The sequence below is a fragment of the Larus michahellis genome, chromosome 6 (genome assembly GCF_964199755.1).
Source record: "Larus michahellis chromosome 6, bLarMic1.1, whole genome shotgun sequence".
Lineage (NCBI taxonomy): Eukaryota > Metazoa > Chordata > Aves > Charadriiformes > Laridae > Larus > Larus michahellis.
In genome coordinates this window covers 54,573,230-54,596,563 of record NC_133901.1, presented here as the reverse complement: position 1 = coordinate 54,596,563, position 23,334 = coordinate 54,573,230, and the positions used below count along the sequence as shown (strand labels likewise).

Genomic DNA, 23,334 nt, shown 5'->3' with positions numbered 1-23,334 from the left:
CATTCTGTATGAAACCCTTCTGCCTTCAGGCCATGGAGGGAGAAGGCTGTGGTCTGTTCTGCCAACCCTGCTCGGAAAATATATGTAGAATATGCATATAGAGACAGATATGAAAAAATCCTGTATGTAATCTATTTTGGATCTAGAATAAAAATAGGCACCCACCAGCAGTGCCTCCCATGAGATTTTATTCAGTATATATATTTACACAGAAATAACTGAGGAATCAGGAAAAACCTAAAAGGAACTATAGGAAAAGTATGTGATGGAGTCACTGCAATTAAAGTCTATATTGCGAATAAAGTTTGGGGATCAATATAGTAGCTAATTCCTCACCACCACCACTGTCACAAGAGGCATTCTTTCCATCGTTCAGCCTGATAAACAACCGTACTCTTTGTGAGTCCCTAAATAACGTGTCTGGCTTACGAAAGATACAGGCAGCATCGATGCACTAAAGTGGAAAAAAGCAGATTTGTTTTTATTCCTTTCCATGTAGTTTTTCTAATTCAGTCTGTTTAAAGTATATCCCCTCAAGTTGTGGTAGTTTCTTTTTGCAAAGAATTTCTTGCCAAACACTTCTGCCATCTTTGTTTTATTGTTTGCATCGAAAAGAGGTACAATCTAAATTTTTACTCCTGAATCCTGAGGTGAAGAAGTTGAATTGGAAGTTGGCCGCATTTAGTGTAATGCAGTGCAATGTGTATCTCTCACTGAGAGCAAGCTCCAACAGGGTAAATGAAGCCGGGGTCTTTTGCTGTACTAACGCAATCGCAATTCTTTAGGTACCTTTCAGTGGCATCCTCAGGTATATTTTCCTGTGTCGTGTAGGCAGCCTGCAAGAGATGCAGTTACTTAACACTGTAACCTGGTCTTGGCCGTGCGAATTGTTCTGTTATGTCTTTGCAGATCGACTATGCCTCATGACTAGACTGCTGGACGTGCAATAAGTAAGATGGGAGGTAGCAAATAAAAGACATTTTATCAGATAGGCCATTTTGTAAAGACTTAACAACTCAGGAGCAGAGGGGGTTCTTTTACCACCAAAACGAGTGGAAGTTTTGTCCTTCTGCAGCGGGAACAGGCATAAGATCTGAAGTTTGGTAGGTGTGTCTCTGTGGCTGCACAGTAGAGGCTGACAAAGTTTGGGAAAATAAAGGATGTTACAGAAAAAGATCTGTAGATTGTTTATTCTATTGCTATTATATACTGGATGCGTTTAAGTAGTATTATGGAAAGGGAGTCACGAAGTGTGGAGATGCAAGATAATCTAGAGGTGGCAGTGAAAAGGTGACTGCAATTCATAATGTTCCAAGGTAGGCACGAATGGGGAATTAGAGTTCCACCAGTCCCAGGAGATTTGCAATTACACCACGTTTACGTGAATGCCTTTTCTTGAAACTGGATATTGCATTTTGCCCCCACGTTTGAAACTCTCTCCTGTTTGCTCCTACCAGGGTTTAACACTGGATGAGTTTTCAGAAGTGATTTTGGGGTCTCTAATTCTTGGGGGTTCATCCAGACATTTCAAAGGAGCCTGATAGTCAGAGGTAAGGGAACATTAATTCACATATTTGCCAAACAGGGCATTCTGGAGACATTTAAAAAACGATTTTTTTCCTGTCAAGGTCACAAAAATAGTTTCCATAAGTGAGGCTGGATTTGCTTCAAGATTTACAGGAAAAATACAATTCTAGAAACACTCCTCTTATTTCTGAAAGCTCCCTTTAAAAACTATCTCCTAATATAAATAAAAAAAAAATGCAAATACATATCGTACTGGCATGATGGTGTAGTGTAACCTGCGTATACTGGTATCAAACCATATTTTCCTAGAGTTTTTCTTGAACTGAATGAGTATTAGAGAATGAAACATCAAAGCATTTGCAGTCATTATACCGTGTTTGAGGCAAGATTACTAAATGACTGGTAACATGTTCTCAACAACCTTCTAGAGGAACAGAAATTAATCAGGGAATGTTCTTTGACTTTTCTGGAATAATTTTCCATGAAACTTATTTATAAAAATCCCTGTAAATTATATAAGGAGAATATCTTACTTCTTTAAAAGAAATACAGTATTATTTTTAGTACTGTTGTTGAGTTTGAAACATTCTATTGGAAACACTTGTGGCAACCTTTGAAAAAGAACATCCCATTTCGTCTGCAGTTGATATTGTACGTATGGCGCTCTCTTTCAGCTACAAACACCTCCTTTTTTTTGTCTCAGCATATCACACAAAGATCTGGCCCTTCCTCTGTGGACTAGGAAATCTGAAGGAAGAGCTGGCCATTGTAGATCTTGCAGGAACATAAAAGAGCTTGCAAAACAGTTGTTTCTGCCAAGGCACAGTTGTCATACAAGGAAGCCCGGGGAGCAAAATGACAAGTTCTGACATCTGAGTGTACAAAGCAGGAGCATCACAAAGCAATGCCCACTGCTGTTTTGGCCTAATGGTCACTACTATTTGTAAGGTGAGAATAATTTATTTCAGCTGGAAAGCTTGCAAGTTTTAGTTTTTCATGTTGTACTAGATTGCCAACTATATCTAAAGGATTGATTCATAGTATATCTATTCCTATGCGTACTGAAGATAGAAAAAACAGATGAAATTTTTATATCAAACTCTTACTACGATGGTTAAGCTTTCCGTTCCAAAAGACTCCAGTAATTAAATATGTCAGAGAGAAATTTTGTTTCTATTCTGTTTGAACTAACATAACAAAATTAGAGTGCAGCAGCTTTCAATTTCTTCTTGTACCTTCTTGTTTACTCAGGAGGCTTTATATAGAACACCTAGATTATCTGATACATATGGGTGGTTCTGTACCTATTAGCATGTATGTAAACCAGATAATGATTCACCTCTAACAGTAAACAAGTTTTTTTGGTAATGTACAAAGAGTGAAATGTCTAATAGTGCCAGCTGTTCTAATAACATGCAGAACTGAGATGTGCAGGGAAATCAAGTCAGTACTGAGTATATTCTTTCTGTCTTTATCCTGGCCTCTCCTATCAAATCGTGAACTAACACAGGAGACCTCTGAGGGGGGTTAACATTGTTGTGGACAGCTATTTCGATGCAAAATAGTCACGATTGTTTAAAAAAAAAAAACAACTCAAAACACAAAAGCAAGGAGGGACATTACAAAAACAACTTTCTTTTTAAAGTAAGGAGAAACCAGGGTGAAGTCTATTCTTAGAGGTACATTGTGTCTTGATGAAAAAGCTGGCAGCAAAGTTTTTTCCTGAGATATATCAAGGAAATGGGTGGGTTTTTGGTACTGTCAGAAACTTGAAACCAACCTTTTTAGCTTGTGGAAACGTAAGTTAAAAATATAACCACAAGGAAAGCTGGTTATCCATTTTTGTTTACGGTTTTTTATGTTCCTTTAAGGAGACTGTAAGAAGTGCAGGTAGAGCTGTATGACAGGTAACGCTTTTCTCACCTTGGGAGCTATTTGTCCTGCAAGGTGTAGCAGGCTGAGGACCAAGCAGCAGCTTGCCACATATTAAAGGTGATGGACAATCTGCTCAGGGACCAAAGGAGACTGGGCAGAGTTTTTTGTATCTCAGACATTCACTGAGTTGGGTAAAATCAGAACTAGAAGCAAAGGCTCGCCTGCAAGGGCACTGCTTTTGTGGGAGAATTGTGTCCAAACCTTTTTACTTCTAACTCATCGTGTGATGAGTTTTCTGTATTTAGACAGATCAAATTTCTAGTTTTCATTTCAATAAAAATTGACTTTTTTGAGTGGAAAACTCTCCGTTTTTTTTCTGGGGAGAGCTTGTTATTGGAGATCTAGGCAGACACATCATGATGTCTCCTCCCAATGACCTGGCACGCCAGGTGTGCCACCTCCACTCCCTCTGGAGAATACTGATCAGTAACCTTGCTGGCATTGGAATTGTCATTTCTTATCAGCTATACAAGTACCTGCAGTCAGAAATGCGTCTTATTGCTGCTGCAAGTTAAATTGAGCCACAGATACAGAGCTTTCTTTAAGTACATTATTTACAAACTGTTTGCTTTTCATGAGAGATGTGTTAGAGACTAGGGACAATGTATTTCAACATAAGATTTGCAAATCTCCAAAACACAAAAGGTAACTGCAAAAACCCCAAGACTGTTGTCCGTAGTGTCTGTTTACTAGTTAGAGGACTGTTCCCATACTAGAAAATGTAGGCATTTTTAAATCAAAGTGAAGAGTAGAATCACAGAATGATTTTGGTTGGAAGAGACCTTTAAGATCATCAAGTCCAATCATTGACCTAGCACTGCCAAGTTACCACTAAACCATGTCCCTCAGCCCTACATCTACAAGTCTTTTAAACAGCTCCAGGGATGGTGACTCAACCGCTTCCCTGGGCAGCCTGTTCCAATGCTTGGCAACCCTTTCGGTGAAGCAATTTTTCCTAATACCCAGTCTAAACCTCCCCTGGCACAACTTGAGGCCATTTCCTCTTGTCCTATCGCCTGTTACTTGGAAGAAGAGACCAACCCCCACTTCACTACAACCTCCTTTCAGGTAGTTATAGAGAGCAAAAAGGTATAGAAGATTTACTCTAGTAATAGGTATTTAGAAATTGACAATAGGCAGAAAAATTAGAAGGTGGAAATGGAAGACATCAGCACAGATAACAGAAGTACATACTATTATCTAAACTTACTGTAGAATTTGCAACATAACTATCATTGTGAATACAAACCATGAAAACATGTTGTGATTGTCATGAAATATTTCAGATACACAGTACCATTTGCCAGAATCATTTTCTGTAAGCAGATCTCCATGTGGGTTGTTAGATTTTGTTTATTTGCTGTAGAAGTCAACATTTAACAAATAGTTGAAATACTAAATCCCTGAACAAAGTCAGAGTGTGTTGTCTGGCCACAAATTACTTAGAAATATTTATACCCGTGACCCAAAACATCTGCTGACAAGATGCAAAGCTTTTCTTTAATAGCCTAATAAGACATTTTGATGCTAAAAATAATACAGCTTTGGCTCTGAAGACTTTTTGCATTGTTATGTACTGCAGTTTCCCTTTTACTTTAAGAGTCGGCATTCAGAGACCCACTTCTTAGCACAAGCAGTTTTAGCAACAATACTGACTGTAGCCTCTCAAGAGCATACTGCCCTGTATTAAAAAGCTATATTTGTCAAAGGAGTTCAGTCGTTAGCAGAACATGATCTTCATTGTTTCAGAAATAACTGAAATTAAAATAGCATAGTGGACCGTTTGCCTGTGAATTAAACAACACAAGAAGGAGCTTAACATTTCAAAAGCCTGTTTACTTAACATGAAGCTTCTGCGCTGCTGCCTAAGTGTTGAGATGGAGGGAGCATCTTATGAAATATCCCAAACAGTGAGCTCAGTTTGCAGTGAGCTCCCTGAGATGTCCATAGGCTAGCTGTGGTGATTCATCCCACACTGATGCCAAGGTTCTGCTCCTAAATTCAAATGCATGTTTGGAGTTGTCAGCCTGGCAATGAGAACTGATGTAATTGGAAGCTGTAGGCACAGCAATAAACCTTGGGTATTTTAGTCTTTATCCATACAAAGTTGATGCTATCACATCTCAGAAGAACCTTAGAGTTGCCAACTTGCTGCTGAGGAAAGCAAAGGAAAGATGTACTTGCTGAGAGACGAGAAGGGCTTCCTTCTGCTGATCCCACTTATTTCACTGCTTTCATGTGTAGTGTAGCATCTGTAATGAGAACAGAGAAGAGAGGTCTGGCATCCTTGATAATATCCAAATCCCGCTATCTTCAAAGACTTTGGAGGAGGAGGTGGTCTGTCATCAGCTGTATCTATTTCTATTTTAGCATACAGGTATAACTTGAAATTCTGGGGAACACAAAAAGGCATTGTAAAAGAATTGTGACACGCACACACCCCCCGAGCTGGACAAATGGTCATTTGCAGATAGTTGAATCTGGCCTGAAATTTTGTAATACTATACAGAGAGCCCAAGGGAAGAGGGCCAGAAACTCCTTTCTCAGCAAGACAAAAGCTAAAGGTTTATTGTGTAGATTGAATATACTCTGAGTTCATGCCTGTGAAGTTGATGGTAGCAGTTTGTGTTGTGCTGAAATTTGTTCTATATTTTAAATACATTTAGTGTTGCAGAGTTTGCAATGGTTTTAAAAAGGAGAAAAACTATGGAAGATGTTGCTGAAGGAAAAGGTAGTGGAAGTCTGTTGTGGGCAGGCCCTTTCTTGTTCAACAAGACAGAGAGGACACATTATCCCAGCTGATCTCCCTTTTTCAGGTTTCCTGTCTAGAGATCTTTAAGCTTATTTGAAGCTGCCTTTGCAAAAGCGTACCTGGTGATGTCTGAAATAGGGATTATGAACTTCGGGATTTGGACTAATTTTTACTGAAGCAGCAAGCTGGAAAAAGCCAGCTACGTGGAACCACAGCCTGGCAGGTCTGAACAAGACCCAGGAGGTTCAAAGTTCATTAGAGTAGAGGACTGCTTAGCTAGAAAGAAGTAGTGTCTATGTGGCCATTACTTTCTTCATTCCCAGACGTACTGGTAAAAATGAATAAATATTTTGATAAATGAACTATTAAATACTGTGGTTGTGAAGGGCTGAACATCCAGTTTTACCCACTGCAATTTTACTAGATGATTCTCCCCTTCAACCTTCTCCTTTGGTTAAAGGGCACCTGGGGCTGTGTATTTAAGGATCCTGACTGATTACATAGGGAAGAAATATTTGTAAACTAATATTAAATTCCTAAAAATTTTCTATTTCCAGTTTATAGAGGAGAACTTCATCTGACCAATTTATTTATTGAAATTAAATTCCAAAATATCACTGAATAAGACACTTTCTGAGAAAAAATGACAGCAGGCAGGAAGATTACATGTGAAGGGAGAACTTGGGATCTGGTGTATAAGCGTACTGTAAATAAATATGTTAGTTAAAATGAGTGTTAAGGAAATGACATATGGTTGAGAGATGTGGTAGCTACACTAGACCTTACATTCACTGACATGGAAGATGATGAGACATGATAACCTCATTCTGTACCACATCCTGAGCAGACAATATACTGCTAAAATACCAAGAAATGGCAAATAAGTATCTTTTTGTATAAGTTACAGGGAAGGAATCACCTTATTATCTTCTGATAAGTCCCCGTTCCAGAAGTTTCTGTTGGAAAGGAGTGTGAATAGCAGTTTTCTAAAAGGTTCTTGAATTGCAGATACACAATTTGATCTAAGCTGCTGCCTTGCTTCCTTGATACCTTCCCCTCCTGCTGTGCTCTCTCCAGCCCACTCCTTCCCCTGCCAAAACAGGTTATGATTTCTTCCTACAATATTCATATTAAGAAGTGAGACACACTTGTACTACTGTAGAGGACAAGCAAATCCAGAGTCTACTGGTATTGTAGGGCATCAGAATGGGACATTCTGTTCTCAAAATGTTTTATGAAATTGAAATGATTTTGCTAGAATTTATTTTTTTTTAAAGTAACACAATTAGAGTTACTTTCTGATGATGTCCTCTCTTGATATTTCAGAACAAGCTGGTTCAATTCGTTTGCTTGTATGTGAAAAGCAGGGATCAGTGCACCATTGTGTTTCTAACCAGTCAATTCAGGATAAAAAAAACAAACCCAAACTTTGGATTTTTCCTTCATAAAATTCAGAATGAAGACCAATTTTAAAGTTTTCCTGAAACACAGCACGGCTCCCTTAATTCTTCACACAGCACTGCTAGGTACCTGTCAGTGCGTGACTTTTAGCAGATATTCTTCCAGTGCTTTGACTAGAGTTGTACTTAGTTGCTCATACTCTGGAAATTTATCACAAACTCCTTACCTCATATTTTGGGTAAGTTTGCTTGCTTCGTTTTGTTGGTTGGTTTTGGCTTTTTTAAATTGACTCAGCCCTACAAAAATTCTTTGCTCAGTTTGCTGCTGTTCTCAAGTGAAGCATCACTGATCTAAATTAGTCAGCCAGAATTTAGTGGTGTTTGAGGAGATACAGTGTCCTTTTTCATCTCGGCCTTTTTTATGAAGCAGAATTACTCAGATGTTTCATCTGCTGCAGTACCTCGGTTACACCTCCAAAGTTGCCATTTCTCACTTTTATTCTGTTAGTGGGTTTTCTTCTTGCTTTCAGACCTATTCGCATCGAAAGTTCCTTTGTCAGAGGATGACATTGGTGAGAAGCGTATTTTACGCTGAATTACAATGACAATATTAAAAAAATATTTTTCAGGAAAAGAATGAAATTAAAACCCATGGTGCCCACCTTCTTGGAACAGGAGGTACCTCTGGCTGACTTTTCCACAGGTAATATTATAGACCCAGACTCCATATAAAGATGCTTTGCACCCAAATTTTTACAAATAAGACTTTTAATTAAACCTGCTTTAGGCTTACATTTTCCTGTATGTAACACAGTTTATTGATAGACTGTGTTTTTTTCCTGCTGAGCTTGGGCAAAAAAAGTTAAACTTGAGGTGAACATGTACAATTTTTACGTACCCGACCCAATGGAACATAGCAAAATCTTTGCGTGATTTTTGACAAATTCGAATCTGCCTTGAGGCCAATGCAGCTATGGAGAAAGCCAAAGGCGTCCAAGTAGATTAGTTCTGTATCGAGATTCACCCATAATCACTATATAGGTGTTCGTTAGGGCTCTTGCAAAATTACTGTCATGGAGAAGCAATGAGGAGAATTTGGACCAGGCCTTCCCAGTATTTTTCCTGTCTCTTCAGAAAGAGGAAGAGAAAGAAGGGGGAGGAGGGAAGAAGTATTCTAAAAGGGGTTGTTCCTTAAGTGCTTTGTCTGGAGATATTATGTTTAAATTGTTTGTATTCAAGGAAGGAAGAGAGGGGACATAAATATCAGCCCATTTAAATAGCTGTTCCCTGAAGATACTTCGTTTTAATATAGTGGCATTATCAGTTCAATGGGCTGTGATTTTTCATTTCATTCATCGCTTATGCTGTGGAAGTTTCTGAAATGCTTCATTTAGTTGTACTAGAGACATCAGTCATGATTTTCTGGTTAAAGTTGTAGGAAGCTTTAATTTTGAAACACCATTATAACTTTCAAAATAATTCCTTTTAAGCTGATGTTTAGTGTCAATCCAAGCATGACTCATGTAGTGAAGTTGGAGAAAATCACCTTAGCCATTTCTACTTTATAGGAGCCTGACAAGGGTTTTCTTTTTTAAAAAGACAGTTTTTCGTAGCTCTGAAAATCAAGCCCCCCCGCAATTTAGTTGAAGGTATCTGTTAGCTTACCTCAAGGAATACAAAAAACCCTGGTTATGCAACTAAAGCACCAACCTTGGCTTGTGATGACCCAGCAATCAGGGTCTACAGGCTTATTCTGTGGTTCTGGGCAGGCCGCTTAACCTGCATCTAAAGCGACAGCCTAGTATGCTCAGGCAAACCCCGATATTCAGGTTCCCTGATCACCCAGTGCAGAGCTGCCCCCTGCGTGTTTAGGCTTTCTCCTGGGAAAAGCAAGGGGCACAGGAGGCCTGGTCTTATGCTGGTATGGTGCCAGGCAACAGCCAGGGTGCTCAGCAGGGCACGGGGACTTGGGAGTTATGCATTTTTGTGTTATTGAATCGGACGTCCCTGTGCTGTTTTGTCAACCTCCACCTCCTGAGAACCACCTAAAGGCCTAGTGTCCCATCCCCAATCTGAATCTCCACCACTCGTCCTGAGAAGCTCTCCAGGCTGCCTCAACTGCATCCATGTGGGAACTCTCCCGTGTGCGTCTGTAGGCATTTCAGTACCCTCTCTGAAGGTCCTCCTGGAGCTTGCTTTGGTTTCAACTTGTTTGTAGCACATACATCCTGGGACCCACCTTGCCGCCAGATACAAAGGGGTCATCTGGTGGGTCTGTGTGAATGTGCCTGCACACTCATGGGGGGACAAGATGGTAGACTGGTACATTGGCCAAAATATAGACAGAGATTCTGTGGGCTATCAGCCTGCCTCATTGCTCACCTAAGGCATGTTTGCGCTGGTGTCTGGCAGAGTACAGAACTGAGAGAAAACACATTGCAATTTTTACTACAGCCTACTTGAATGCTTGCACAGAACAAGATGGTCCCAAGACTGAGGCATGGCTGGTGGTTGTCTCCTGGCACGTCTCCTCTGGCCTGGCTGAAGCCAGCAGGCTGGCTTGGAGTCACAGGGGCTTGTTTTTGCCATAGGACAACACCCATCAGGATATGGGAGGGTGAGACATCTGAGCTCTGTTAATAAGTTGTGAGTTTGAGAACTAAAACCATTTCTGAAGGCAATAAGCAGGGGGGACATATGCTAGAAGAACCACAGACTAGAAAAAACCCTGAAACCTTCATTGGCTTCGACAGTACCCCTGGGTGTGAAGGATGAGAGGGATAAAATGGGGGAAACCTGAAAGGAAAATTTAGTATCTTTTCCAGTTCCTGATCTGCAAAAAGTATTCTTTTCCACTCCTTTGTTTTCTTTTGCTCAGAAACTGCCTCTGTATAACAAACTAGGGATTTAATCTCAGCTGGTGCTTCAAGAAACCACATCTTTGCTTAAAGTTACTCTCCCCCACATCAAGAGCAAAGCAGCAAATAAACATTTTCCTATCGGCAAATATCAACTGTACGGAGTGCTTCTGCCTATCAGCTGGCCAGCTTGGGTTATCCTGATGACATCCAACTCCTCTGTTTTTCCCTCAACATTGCACATGGTTGAACACCGTAATGAAAAATGGATTCTTCGTATGTATAACTTGCCCAGATTTGGAGAGCTTTTGAAGTGTTACAGATTATCTATCAAAAAATTAGGTGAGAAGCACTTTTGAGCTCTGTATATAATTAATCCTGTTGCACTCTGTCAGGAAACCACACTTATGTACGGGGAACCAGCAATAATGAAACCACACAAAGGTGGAGTTCAGACATTTTGAAAAAGTTTAAAAATAGGAAGTCTTCCATTACAGCATGCAACTTCATTCTAAATATTTCCTTGCCAAAGCCTTTTTAGTTTTCAAACACATCTATGTTCGAGGAGTCTGGTGAAGGAAGAATAGCTGAAACCCTTTTCCCTTCTTATGTCTCCTACCTTTACGTCATTGGTGAAGATACAAGAAAGGAAAATATACACATACTGTTTTCTTGAAAGAGAGTTAAAGAGAGTGTTTAGTCTATAATATAAAATATTTATTTGGGTAATTGCAAAATATTGTCTAGAAAATACGTATTATCTATCATTCAGGCGCTGTTGCAAGATAAACATCAGCAACTACGTGTTGGGACCTTCACTTCCAAACAGTATATCATGTCCAGTGGAAAAGCAAAGGCTACCAAACTGTTTTATCAGGAAACTAAGAACAAGGCAGTGACAAGTGCTTTGACACACACGCAGAGGGAAAATGAACGGCAAAGGGTGAGGACAGGTAAAAGAAATTTGCCAAGGTCTGAAAGGAAAGAGAAATACGGTTTCAGAAATTGCAACCAAGATAATAGCAGTCGAATGGAAAGACATTGCACTTCTCTGTCTGGCAATAGAGTTGTTATGTATTTCTTAGAATGAGAGCAGGATACACCACCCCCCCCATCTATGGGATGGATGTCTTAGATCAGTAGTCAAAAATGAAGAGGGAAAAATACAGAGCTAAGAGAGAAATAAAAATAAGGCAGGGCAAGAAAGTGAAGTAAAAATAGAATGAGTGAAATAATACAATGAAAAATAAGCTAAAATAAATAAGAAAAATATGAAGCTCTAAAGTTATGCAATGCAGGAGGAAGAAAGTCCATGAAAGTACAGAGAAACTGAAAGAAATGTGAGAGAGGAGAACATAATCTTCTACTATGCAAATTACATCCCTTTAGAATGAACAGATATTTAAGTTTGATTGACTTAATCCTCCCCCACTGCTAGGAAAGCCTACACTTCTTGAGTTCCATCAAAAATAAACCCCTACAATGATTCTGAGAAAAAGAAAAATCAAGTCAGAAAATTTACTATGTGCAATAAACGTATAGTGCTGGATTTAACATGTACCCACTCTAACAGTGCGCACAAACATCTTCCTTTTGCAAAGAGAATTTAAGGAAATACATTTAATTGAGAGCAAGAAGAGGAATAATGCAAAGTGTTAACATTGCTGAAAAAAACCCAAATATTTCATTCTTATTCTTCCAAGCATCAAAATTAAAACATCACTGTTTCAATATTAAGAATAATTTTGAAATTTTTTGAAAGGTGACACATAAGCAGCTAAAGCAATACATACAAAACCAAACATTTAAGATCTTTCACGTTACCGCATTGAACATTGACTGAGAAGGACGAAGTAGAGCTTTAACCATTTCTAGCAAATACAATTAAGATATGGAAGCTGGCCGCTCTACTAAGACTTTTTATAACTATGTACTAATTCACTACATAAAAAAGACGCAACATTTAACTAGATAGAGCACAGAACTAGTTGAACAAAGTCTTTTTTTCTCCAGTAGAGAAAAATGGTTTGATTGGTAATGATTTGCTTTTGTTAGTTCTGCTGTCTCGCTCCAACGTTGCACAATATTTAGGTTTTAAAGGGATCTAATTCATATTCTGAAAGCTGTCATGTATGCAATGAAATCAGTAACTTTGTTCACTTCTGGGAAGGAGAAAAGTGTTTTACTGCCTCTGAAATATCCTCCTCTTCCCAGACACCAACCTGGCAGTTACCACGATGTGATTATGAGGCCAGCCTGCGCTGCAGAAAGGCAGGTATCAATACTCTTATACAATAATTAACAAGGGTACTTTTCACATTATAATACCATAGTCGTGCACTGTAATGCTCATGTCTCAGCACATAAGTCTTGGTATGCTTCTATCCCTTTACTTCTGTCTGAGTTACTTAAATATGTGATGGGAATAGTATTTCCCTGATCAGTTTGTATGCTTTATTCTATTTAAAAGCAGGTCTGTAGGACAGAGCATCTCTGCCTTAGTGTAAACACAATATCTTTGAAAAGAAGAGAACAACTTCTGTTAGGTGGTTTGACATAGCCATAACAGAAATAATAGATTTGTTCATTGTTTCAACTTGTTACATTTACATTTAATTTACCATTTAATGTATCGAAGTATAAGAAAAAAATATCTATATCAATCACTATACTAGGGAGAATATTTCTGAGCGCTGGACAGCTTTTAGGAATGGCTATTATTCTTGTGCTCCTATTCTTGTGAAGTATCTCTTAACGTTGCACTGAATTTAACAGGAAAATTATAAAGATCATCAGAGAATCACAGCCACTGAAGGAAGATCAGTAGATCAGCATCGGTCTTCCGAATAAGTTGTTATTGCAGGTGAATCATTAGACAGGATTCTATCGCTGTGGGCTGGCAAAGGAACTAATACAAGCGGATATGCATTGAACCTGCAAAGCTGCTGTACTAGAAAAAGAGCACAAAAGCAAAGAAGGAAGCATTTTTGTGTCTTTGAAATAAAAGAGTTTTATGACTCTCTTAAAATACAAAAATAGGAAAAACTGAAAGAACCTCAGGTTAAAGGCAGCTCCTGGTGAAACGGTAAATGATAACAGAACAAAATATCAAGATTCCTGGTAGAAATAGCTATAATATACATCGGTATTATTTCCAGTACAGTGTTTCTAGTTCTATTCCATAGTAATCCAATCTGCTTCATAAAAGCAAAGTCAGGCGGTGAAAGATACTAATCTGTTTCTGGAATAATTGTCTGTTAGATCAGGTCAGTGAATTCTGAGAAATGAATCTGGACTAATTAAAATGGAATTCTATCTGCTTATAAAGTACATGTAGACCAGAGGCAAAAGAATTACATGTGTGTGCTTCAAACATGGTATAAGTGATCCCGAAGTCATGGTGCATTCAATTTATTATTGAGTTGGGCAGGAGGCTTCAAAACAGTTTTAACGCTTTTATCTGTTAGGTTTTCTATTACTCTGTGACTTTGCTCACAGTGAGAAGCAAGTCCTTCACTTTTTTCTTTCTCTTTTAGCCATATAACAGATGTAATAGGGATTTTGGACACAGGATCCCAAATTGGACCATCCTATTACTATTTTCTTTCTATTGCTGCAGTTGCTGTTAAGTCTCAGTTTGCTTTCTAGATGTTTCAAAAGGTACGAGCACTAGACCTATCTCAAAGTTTCCAATATATCTACGAACAATTCACCGTTTCTACAGCTTAAATATTACAGATATGGTTAGCTTTCACAGGAACAAACACAAAGAAAAGGAAATGAACCTTTCTACTGCTGAAAAAAAATCATGTTCGTGCCATAAAGACGAAAAAAAAAAGGTAACGCCTGGTTAACCTGAAATGCTACCATGCCTGGCGCTTTTTTCTTTTTGGAGGAAGAATTGGCATCATCTTCTACACCTACAGAATTACCAATCAATCCAGGCACAAATGGAGAGTTATTCACATGAAGCTGATGAGAAAGATCTGGCTTCATGAACTCATTCCACGGTAGCGCAGATAAAGCAAACTGCTTTTCACGATCTCCTAAATTAGAGAATGAAATAAATATATTCATAAGAAGAGAAACCATGTAGAACTTTTCAGACTTTTAAGCATAGTAACATCTAGTGGAAGACGATGGCAGCCCAGTTGAGAGTCTGATAACCACTGTGCAAGCAGTAATGTATGTCAGCCATTACAGGCACATGGCTAAACGTAAATGGGAAAAGGGAATATAGAGAGTCACAGAAAGACAAAATGATGTGCCAGGAACAGACAGTAGGGGCTGTGGATGCCTGTTCCCTATGCCGTATACTGTTCTACTTTCCATATATGTTACATCTTAACACTTGCTGTAACATTTAATATATCGAGCACACTGTAATAAGAAATGCCTGTGTTCAAGTTCAAGCGACAAAGGAGACTTTTAGCCCTGTAGGATCAAAACTATTCTGTGTGGTGGTTGTCATGCATCAATGTCAAAAAAGCCAGAATAAAAAAAACACAATCTGAATGATCTCAGGAGCAGTCCTGTACAGCTATAATGGTTTTACATTAACAATTACCTGCCATTAAATGGTAACAATTTAGAGGTACTGGGAAAGAATACTGGATCACAGGGAACCAGGTTTTTATTAAGGGGGGAAAAAAGGGACTTAATTCATTTACCTTTTCCATTGTTGGTGTTTTGTGGGCGAATATGGCAAAAGGTGATCATTCACAATAGCCGATGATGGCACCCCATGAAGGACGGAGCTCTTTACCCCCCACCTACATTTGAACAGCGCTCCAGCAAGAGGATGGCAAGGGATAATTTTTCCTCCCTAGAGCTGGGCACCTTGTGTGCGCCTCACACCTGAGTGGGACTGCGGCACAGGGGTGGGTTTCTGGTCCTCCAGCGGGGAAGAGGAGACACTGAAGAAATCATAAGAAATCAACCCAGAATGGGAATGTGCTCGTGTGTTTATACACATTTGTTTAAAAAGAAGTTTACTCTGTCCCTCACCGTTTGTCCTCCATTTGGTCTATGTTGCCTGCTCTTATTTTGAGCTCTTCGAGCAAGTAGCTGTTTTCCAGATTTCAATGACGGAGTATGAAAAAAGTTCCCATCCTCTTTTTCGTTGTTGTATCCTCTGGATACTAGTGCCGGGTTCTCCCTACTCATTTTTCTCCACTCACCTAGCCTGATTTAGTCTTTTTTCAGCTAAATCAGCTGATTTAGTCTTTTTTTTTTTTTTTTGGAAGGTAGTAATTAAAGATTAAGCATTACAAAGCACATTTTTGCACTGAATTTGACACAATACTTTTGAAGTTCATGAATCTATTAAGTCTTGGACACTCTCTAGTGTATTAGACAACAGTAGTGATTTACATTATTTTGAAGTTGTAAGTTTTCAAGGGTAATGGTTTTCATATATAGAGATAAAAAGATAAAGTTCCTTCATTTATGCCTGCTGACTTTTTTTCCCTATCATACTACATTTAGCAAAATGGGTAAGGCAGAAAGGATGCTGGTGTATTTTTATGTTAATTAATGTATTTTAATTTCAAATAGCATTTTTGAAGTTCAGAAAACTTCCAAAAAAGCAGTACCAGGGCAAACCTAATGAATTTTAATTCTTTTCAGTATACTTCTGCTTTCATGAATTCTTTTTGTTATATTCTGATGCATGAGAATGCATCAGTCAGCATTCAGAACGTGCAGCCCACAGATCTGATTTTTACAAAAATACAATTTAACTTTTTAGCTACATAATAAAGCTCACCTCATAATCATATTATTTTTAATGACCAATTGGGTAATAGCTAGAAAAATACATCCGTAGGGAGCATGGACCAACTTTTTAAAGATTTTTTTAAAACAGCACATTGTAAGTGACAAGCAAGCTCTGCACAAAAGATGTGTTTAACTCTTTGGTAGCTAAATCATGTGATTCTCAGACAAATTTTAAGGGTGTGCCGTTCTTGTCCCAGAAGGGCTGCAGCTAATAACTTACCCTTGCTGCAGTTACATTGCTTAGAGCAGAATAATGTAACCCTTAGGCAGTTAAAATCTGTAACTTCACCGCATTAACCCTGCTCTTCTACATCTTGGAGTGCCTCGGAAAACTCTCAGCTCCTTGGGAGCGCAGTTTTGGCCGTGATGCTGTAAACCAGAAATCTCCGTGGAGGCTACAGTATGCCCACAGCTGCTGGAGCAGGCGAAGTGTCTATATTCTGATGCTGATGGTGAGGTGCACAAGAAACAGCCTTTTTTAATAGCACGGTCCGTGTGTCACACTGCTCTGATCCCAGCCAATTTTAATAACTGTTCTTAGCTCGTGGCCCCACCAGGCACAGCTTCGTTGGCACAATACCAGCCTGCTGTAACGTACTTGTGCACGCTGTCAAGAATAGGGCACAATAAACCAGTCCTGTCCTTTGTGTAACACTTGCCATAGCAGTATTGTAAAATCAATGATGTTGTTGAGAGAGACTGTTGTTACTTGTCAGAGCAGATCATGAAAGGATGCTTTATCCTTCCAAAACTGTAGCATACCTGGGGGTTCTTGTGTACAGCAGCAGCAGCGGCCGTAATTTACTGCATTGCAGTAAAATCAACAATGCAGCATTCTGCAGAGCCAGGCAAATGCTCATATTTGATTTGCTAGGTGAATAGAGAGACAAAAAAGGCTTCAAAAATATTTTTAATCACGTTACTATATTTCTTGTTTGTAACCCTCCAAAACCTTCACTGTGCAACTGAAGACTGGTACCTCTTGAAACCAAAATGTTGTTCTGAAACCCAATTTGAAACCATTTCTGTTATGAGTAGCAACGTGAGTCACACTGATTTTTCTCAAAATTCTTTCTTTTCGGGGAGGAAAAAAAGGACAATTTGAGAAGTTAACCTTAGCTCATAGGTAGGTTCCTGTTGAACAGAAACCAAATTTCAAAGTAAAAGTGTTAGATATACAAAAGGCATCCAATTCCACCTAAGAGAAACTTCCTACAGTTAGAGAGGAAATAAAAGAAATTTTTGTAGTTGAGAGTAAACACAAACTTTTGGTATTGCTGTCCAGCTACATAGGGCAGTAGCGATTATTTTTTTTTACTTAGAACAAAAATACATGGTCTAAGCTGTTACAGCGTAGGAAACATAGAAGTTGTTGGTGTACTACTTTTTTTTTTTCTATGGAAACTTGACATATGAATATTTTTCTTGTCTGTTCACAATTTACCACTTTATACTCAGCTTCTAGTACAACTATGTTTTTTCCCCAGGTCTTCTTGAACTGATACTGTGATAAGATTGTTATTTTGTTCAGAAGAAGTTTGAATGTTGAATAAATGTCATTTCTTTCTAATTAAATGATGCTAAAAAGAATTATTGTAGTATTGAAATAATCTACTCTTGACATAAGTTTACCATTTGTCATTCCTGTCTGCAACATGAAGGTAAGGAAGACAGCTCATCATCTCAGTTTAGTGGGAGGGGTCTTCATAAGTGTTGAATATGTAAGGATGAAGAGGAAGACAAACGCATGCTTGTTTTAACTTAACCACGCGCTCAATACAAAAAATGGTAGGCTTTGTGAAGCGAGCGTTCATCTATAATCCAACATTTCCTAAGCTACCCAAATGAAATTTAGGTTTCAGAAGTTCCTTAATAACCACAACAAAAAAATAATTATCTGTATGAAGATTGCACAAATTCATTAAAATCCCAGTCCTTTGTGGTTAACGGGAGATTTTCTTCTAGAATTAAAGACCTTTTATACAGAATATCAGCACTATAAATTTTCAAGTGAAAGACACGTGACTTTATAGGTATGAAATACATGCTGAGAGGAATGAAAAATATCAAATGGAAGCCTTAGCCAAAGGTGTTTTATTTTAGAGCAGGCTACATAAAATAACTTTTATCAGTGAACAACTGCACTGTATAGTAACTCTACGTTATCGTTCTAGGTACCTGGGAATAACAAGACCTCTTACCTACCCTGTAAGGCAGAATGGGAAGTGTATGGCCAAAATGATCCTGTGTGTATGGCTCTTATCTGCCTCTATCACTATACCCCCTCTCTTCGGTTGGGCCCAAAACGTAAATGACGAAAAGGTTTGTTTGATCAGCCAAGACTTCGGCTACACCATATACTCCACAGCAGTTGCATTTTATATCCCGATGTCAGTGATGCTTTTCATGTACTATCAGATTTACAAAGCTGCCAAGAGGAGTGCTGCTAAACACAAGTTTGCTGGTTTTCCCCGGCCAGAAGAAATGGAAGGGATTTCTATGAACGGAGTTATAAAACTGCACAAAGAATCTGAAGAATGTACTAATTTTTCACGACTCCTAAAGCATGACAAGAAGAACATTTCCATCTTTAAAAGAGAACAGAAAGCTGCCACTACGCTTGGGATTATTGTTGGGGCTTTCACTGTCTGCTGGCTGCCCTTCTTCCTCCTCTCAACCGCCCGGCCCTTCATCTGCGGTACAGCGTGCAGCTGTATCCCACTGTGGGTGGAGAGAACATTTCTATGGTTGGGTTATGCAAACTCTCTCATTAACCCTTTTATATATGCCTTCTTCAATCGAGACCTAAGGACAACTTATCGCAATCTCCTGCAATGCAGATATAGGAATATCAACCGGAAACTATCAGCTGCAGGGATGCATGAGGCTCTGAAGCTTGCAGAAAAGCCAGAATTTGTTCTGTAAGGTCAACTCATCCTTTACTATGATAATTTATTGTTTTATCACATTAGTTTTTTTCCCCCACAGATTTGGAAGAAGAGTTATGGGAAGAACCAGGCTTCTTGAGCACTGTTAATGCAGTCATCAAGAAACTGGAAGGTAGCAAGGTTAATTCCCGTACAGCCCACCAGTCCTAGCAAGCCTGGAGAAACAAGAGGACCGTCTAAAGAATGTGGATGTAAGAGGAATAACAAAAAGGGGGAGGGTAAAAGGTGGTGCAGGATGTTTGAGTAGCTAGTGAGGAGAGAGCAAAGTTGGCCTAACCTATTTGTTCAGCCCTTGGCCCCAGACAACTTTTAGTAGGTCTGAATGTTGGATGCATCTTGTACCCTAGAGATTTTTTGCTGCAATAAAGACCTGAGAATGGTGAAAAGTTCAGTATAATTCATTGCTTTCCACTTTGTTGTTATAAAAATAAATCATTTAAGACGAAGCTGGATCAAAGAACTTCTACTGCTTAGAAATAGTCTTTATTATAAAAAACCATATATCCATTAAACATTAATTTACCAGATTGCCTGGAAATAAACTACTTTGTGAAATTTAATGTTGCCTTTGCACAGCAACTATGGCACTGAAAGAGTATGTCACACTTCCAATGCGAATACAAGAGTCCAAGTAAAGTCCCATGGACCAACATCTCCTGCTGCATACAGTCATGCAGCACAATTAGCTGCCGTGCTGCTATGCCAGTTACATCAGGTAAAGATCTTGTCCTATATTTCTGACATTACAAATATGTCTGATTACAGTTTATTTCAGGAGCTGTCTGGTCTTTGTCCATCTTTTCTTTCTTTAATTCTCTTGGCTTTACTAGTTGAGCCCTTCTCTAATCTAGATGGAGTCTCTGACTGTGCTCAAGTAGTTTCTGTTGATGTATGGCTAGTCCTTCTTCCACTTCGGTAGTTAATTTATTGTCACATTGAAAGCTCTACTAGCTTCTTGGGATTTCTTTCCTTTCTGAAGTCAGTAAGGAAAAAATAAACATAAGACTTTATGAGGGTCAGAGACATCTGGACTTTATCCTTACAAACTGATTTTGGTTATCACTTCTGCTTAAAATGATTTAAAGCTTTGCCTTGTGTAAGAATCAAGATAATTTACTGTTTCTAGTTGTTTGCCCCACCACTGCAGTTCATCCAAGTATGTGATTCTACTTCTCCTGACTCTGGTAACAAAGCTCTTCCCTCAGTGGAGCAGCGTCAAGTATTACAACAATATTTGTATTTAAAATCTAATGATAATAAATGCATTAGTTATATTAATATATTAGTACTAATGTATTAATATAAAATGCACTGATTATGTAATATATTACTATAATAACCTAAAATAATAATAAACTTAGAACAACTCATAAGAACAAGATGCTTTTTCTGGACTGAGTTTGCACTGCACACCATGTTCCAGAGGAAGCACGAGGATAGATACACTGGTGAACGAAGACTGTTTCAGAGCTCCATCTACTTTTTCAGATGTCAGGACATCAATGAGAAGACATGATGTTCATTACCACATTGCCTCAGTGGCAAATCACACTTTAGGCTAGCGTCTGTCCCCACTTTCTCAAATATGAAGCCAAAATGACTTAAATGAATTCAGCAATGTCAATTTGGACTAAGGCGAGAGAATTTTGTGCCAGATGCCTTGTTCAAAGCATACAGGCATCATTGCAAACACTTGAGCTGGGAAATGATAGACACCCAAGACCTGGATCGATGTGCTGAGCTATGTGTACAGCAAACAAGCTTAAACCAATTTAGATAGATTTATGCACTAGGATACATAGAGTAGGAAGTACGTTTTGACCTCATTTTTAGAGAAGGATCACAGTTTTGTAATAGTAAGAGACAGGCTATATCCCAGCTTCAAAAAAGTTTTCTAAAGAAGTTGCAAATTGATTTGGAACAGTCCGATTTCTTTTAAATATTCCGACAGTATTACGTGCAGAAGGACAAAAAACAGATTTTGGCCCAGAATATCCACCAGCTCTGTAGCGCAGAGTAGAGCTGATGTTAAGTCAAGCATATTTTCCATATTCTGCCTGAAATTAATGATGTTTCTGACTTTGTTACCTGTCAAAGTAGCATTTTCTTTTTCTTTTTTAGTTCCTAGCGTAAATAAGGAGGTCACAGGTCTTCTGTAATTTTTTTTCCCCTGTGAGAGGATATATAGGAGAACATATAAATAAAAGTATCTGTGAAGATTCCAAGTGGGATTATAAAACTCTGAAGCTGATTTCAGAATTCTGGTTGGAAAAGTTTCGGCCATTTTTATTATGCAGGAAAGTCTGAGAAGCTGTTTTTTCCTCCAAATAAGATTTTTTTTTTTTTTTTTAAATAAAATATATGTCTTATGAGTCAGAAATTGACATTTGCCCAACTGTCACTAAAGGCAATTGCTTTCCTCAAGGAATGCATCCTGCAGGACTCCACCTCCCCTCTGCCATCTGTTTCAGGTAATGAGAGCCCAGGGAAGAACAAGACTTGTTATGGGCTGCGTATCAATCCTTGAAGTTTTTGGAGCTAAACAGCTACCTTTCATCTCCGGATATGTTTGGAAAGAAACGAGAAGAACAAAAGAAAAAAACAAGTCTCTTCATGCAGCCAAAACAAAACACAGCTATGTGGCAAATGGAAGCTGTTGTTAGATAGAGCTGGATTTGAGGGAAAAAATAAAGAAGTTAAGAAGCTTAGAAGAATGTCCCATTATCCACACGCATGGGTAGCACGGCGTTGAGAAGAGGAGAAAACTTTCAGACAGAATTATAACTAAAAGAGGCTTAGATAAGAAGCACAAGGAAATAATTGCTTGGGTTTAAGAACAGGATTTTATAAAAGGTTAATAAATAGAACTACATAAAAATACTTAACCGCAGCAGTAGTATTTTTTAAAAATCAGATAATTCACTACTCATCTGACGAAGATGTAACACATCAATGGGTGCGAGAGAAGTCTACACCATCATGCATGCAGCCTGGTACGTGCTAGTACTGAACCCTAAAAGAGTTTGCAGCCTTGGTCTGTGCGTCCTTTCCCATGTTTCTATGAGAAAGTGAGGGAGGTGAATCAAAAAGATGTGTCTGTGAGAAAATGGGAATATAAAAACCTCAGAACAAGCCAGAGCATCGGAAGGCCAGTGTAACACTAACTGAATAAAGACAGAGAAAGGTGACACATAGGAAGCAAGACATGGAAACAGTTCTAAGTTTCAGACTTGTGATTGGAAAGTTACTTTTTGGGAAAACACGCAAAAATGTAGAGGGTAAATATCCATGACTTTGCGGATAAAGACACAAACCTTTCTAAAACATGCTTGCACAATCCCAGTGAAAAGACTGTTGCTACCTCATTGCTTAAAGGGGAGCTGGGCTCTGCACGTCAGCAAACCCCTATTTTTAAAAAAAAAAAAAAAAAAAAAATTAATAGCAGCACAAAATAAACCTTGAATTTAGGTAAGATCTGTTGCGAGGTAAAAGCAATGAAATCTAAGCCAATCTTTCTTTTTAAGAAACAGCGCCCGCTGTCTGAATCCACGAACTGTAGTCACGGAAGGATGTGGGCGACGGTGACAGCTAACTCCGTAACCCCACTCCTGGGAGGTTTGGAAGGTTTCAGCTCTCTTATCCTTTCAAGCCACAGTCTGAGATGTGAGAAGTCCCTTGTTACCTACAGAGTGTGAAAGACTTGAAATATCGGGCAATCTCAGGCTTTCTACGAAGGTAGCTGTCACTCTGTGTAACATTCGAGTGTTTGAAAGGAAAGGTTGGTGCGGGTCCGTAGGTGCACAGGGCAGCACAGTCCGGAAAACAAGAAAGCCTGGAAAAAGCTACCCTAGAGAGTAGGTTTGCCATTAACTACAGTGCAGAACTGGCCTTACCCCAGCTGGATTTTTTTGTTTGGGGAAACTCAACACAGCATTTGTTATTAGCTACAGTACCCACGTGCAGCGTTTCTGATTAGAAAGCTTAGTCTTATTGCTGTATGTCCTAGACCATCTTTCTACCAGCCACTACGTCCGAAATTGATTTCTAGTCACTATGTGATTTCTGGATGCTGACGGTGGCAGAAAAATGGGACCAAATTTTGCTTCCATTTACTAGGCTGACAAGTTTTTTTGACA

General features: G+C 38.8%; 1 protein-coding gene and 1 long non-coding RNA gene across 5 annotated transcripts in view; one reads left to right on the top strand and one right to left on the bottom strand.

Annotated features, from left to right (window-relative positions):
• Positions 1-23,334, top strand: part of HTR7 (5-hydroxytryptamine receptor 7) — a 35,500-nt gene that overhangs the window by 5,696 nt on the left and 6,470 nt on the right. Inside the window, exons 2-3 of one of the 4 annotated variants that reach the window (XM_074591742.1) lie at positions 8,244-8,317; positions 18,425-23,171. In XM_074591742.1, the coding sequence (XP_074447843.1) occupies positions 8,244-8,317; positions 18,425-18,438 (88 nt within the window). In that variant the 3' untranslated portion in view covers positions 18,439-23,171. Of the gene's footprint in view, positions 1-1,457; positions 1,933-8,243; positions 8,318-18,424; positions 23,172-23,334 lie in introns of those variants that run through there. The other 3 variants (XM_074591740.1, XM_074591741.1, XM_074591743.1) reach the window with 3 other exon arrangements.
• Positions 5,038-23,334, bottom strand: part of LOC141744891 (uncharacterized) — a 136,348-nt gene continuing 118,051 nt past the window's right edge. Inside the window, exon 3 of the long non-coding RNA XR_012587619.1 lies at positions 5,038-5,714. This is a non-coding gene — a long non-coding RNA (uncharacterized LOC141744891). The remainder of the gene's footprint in view (positions 5,715-23,334) is intronic.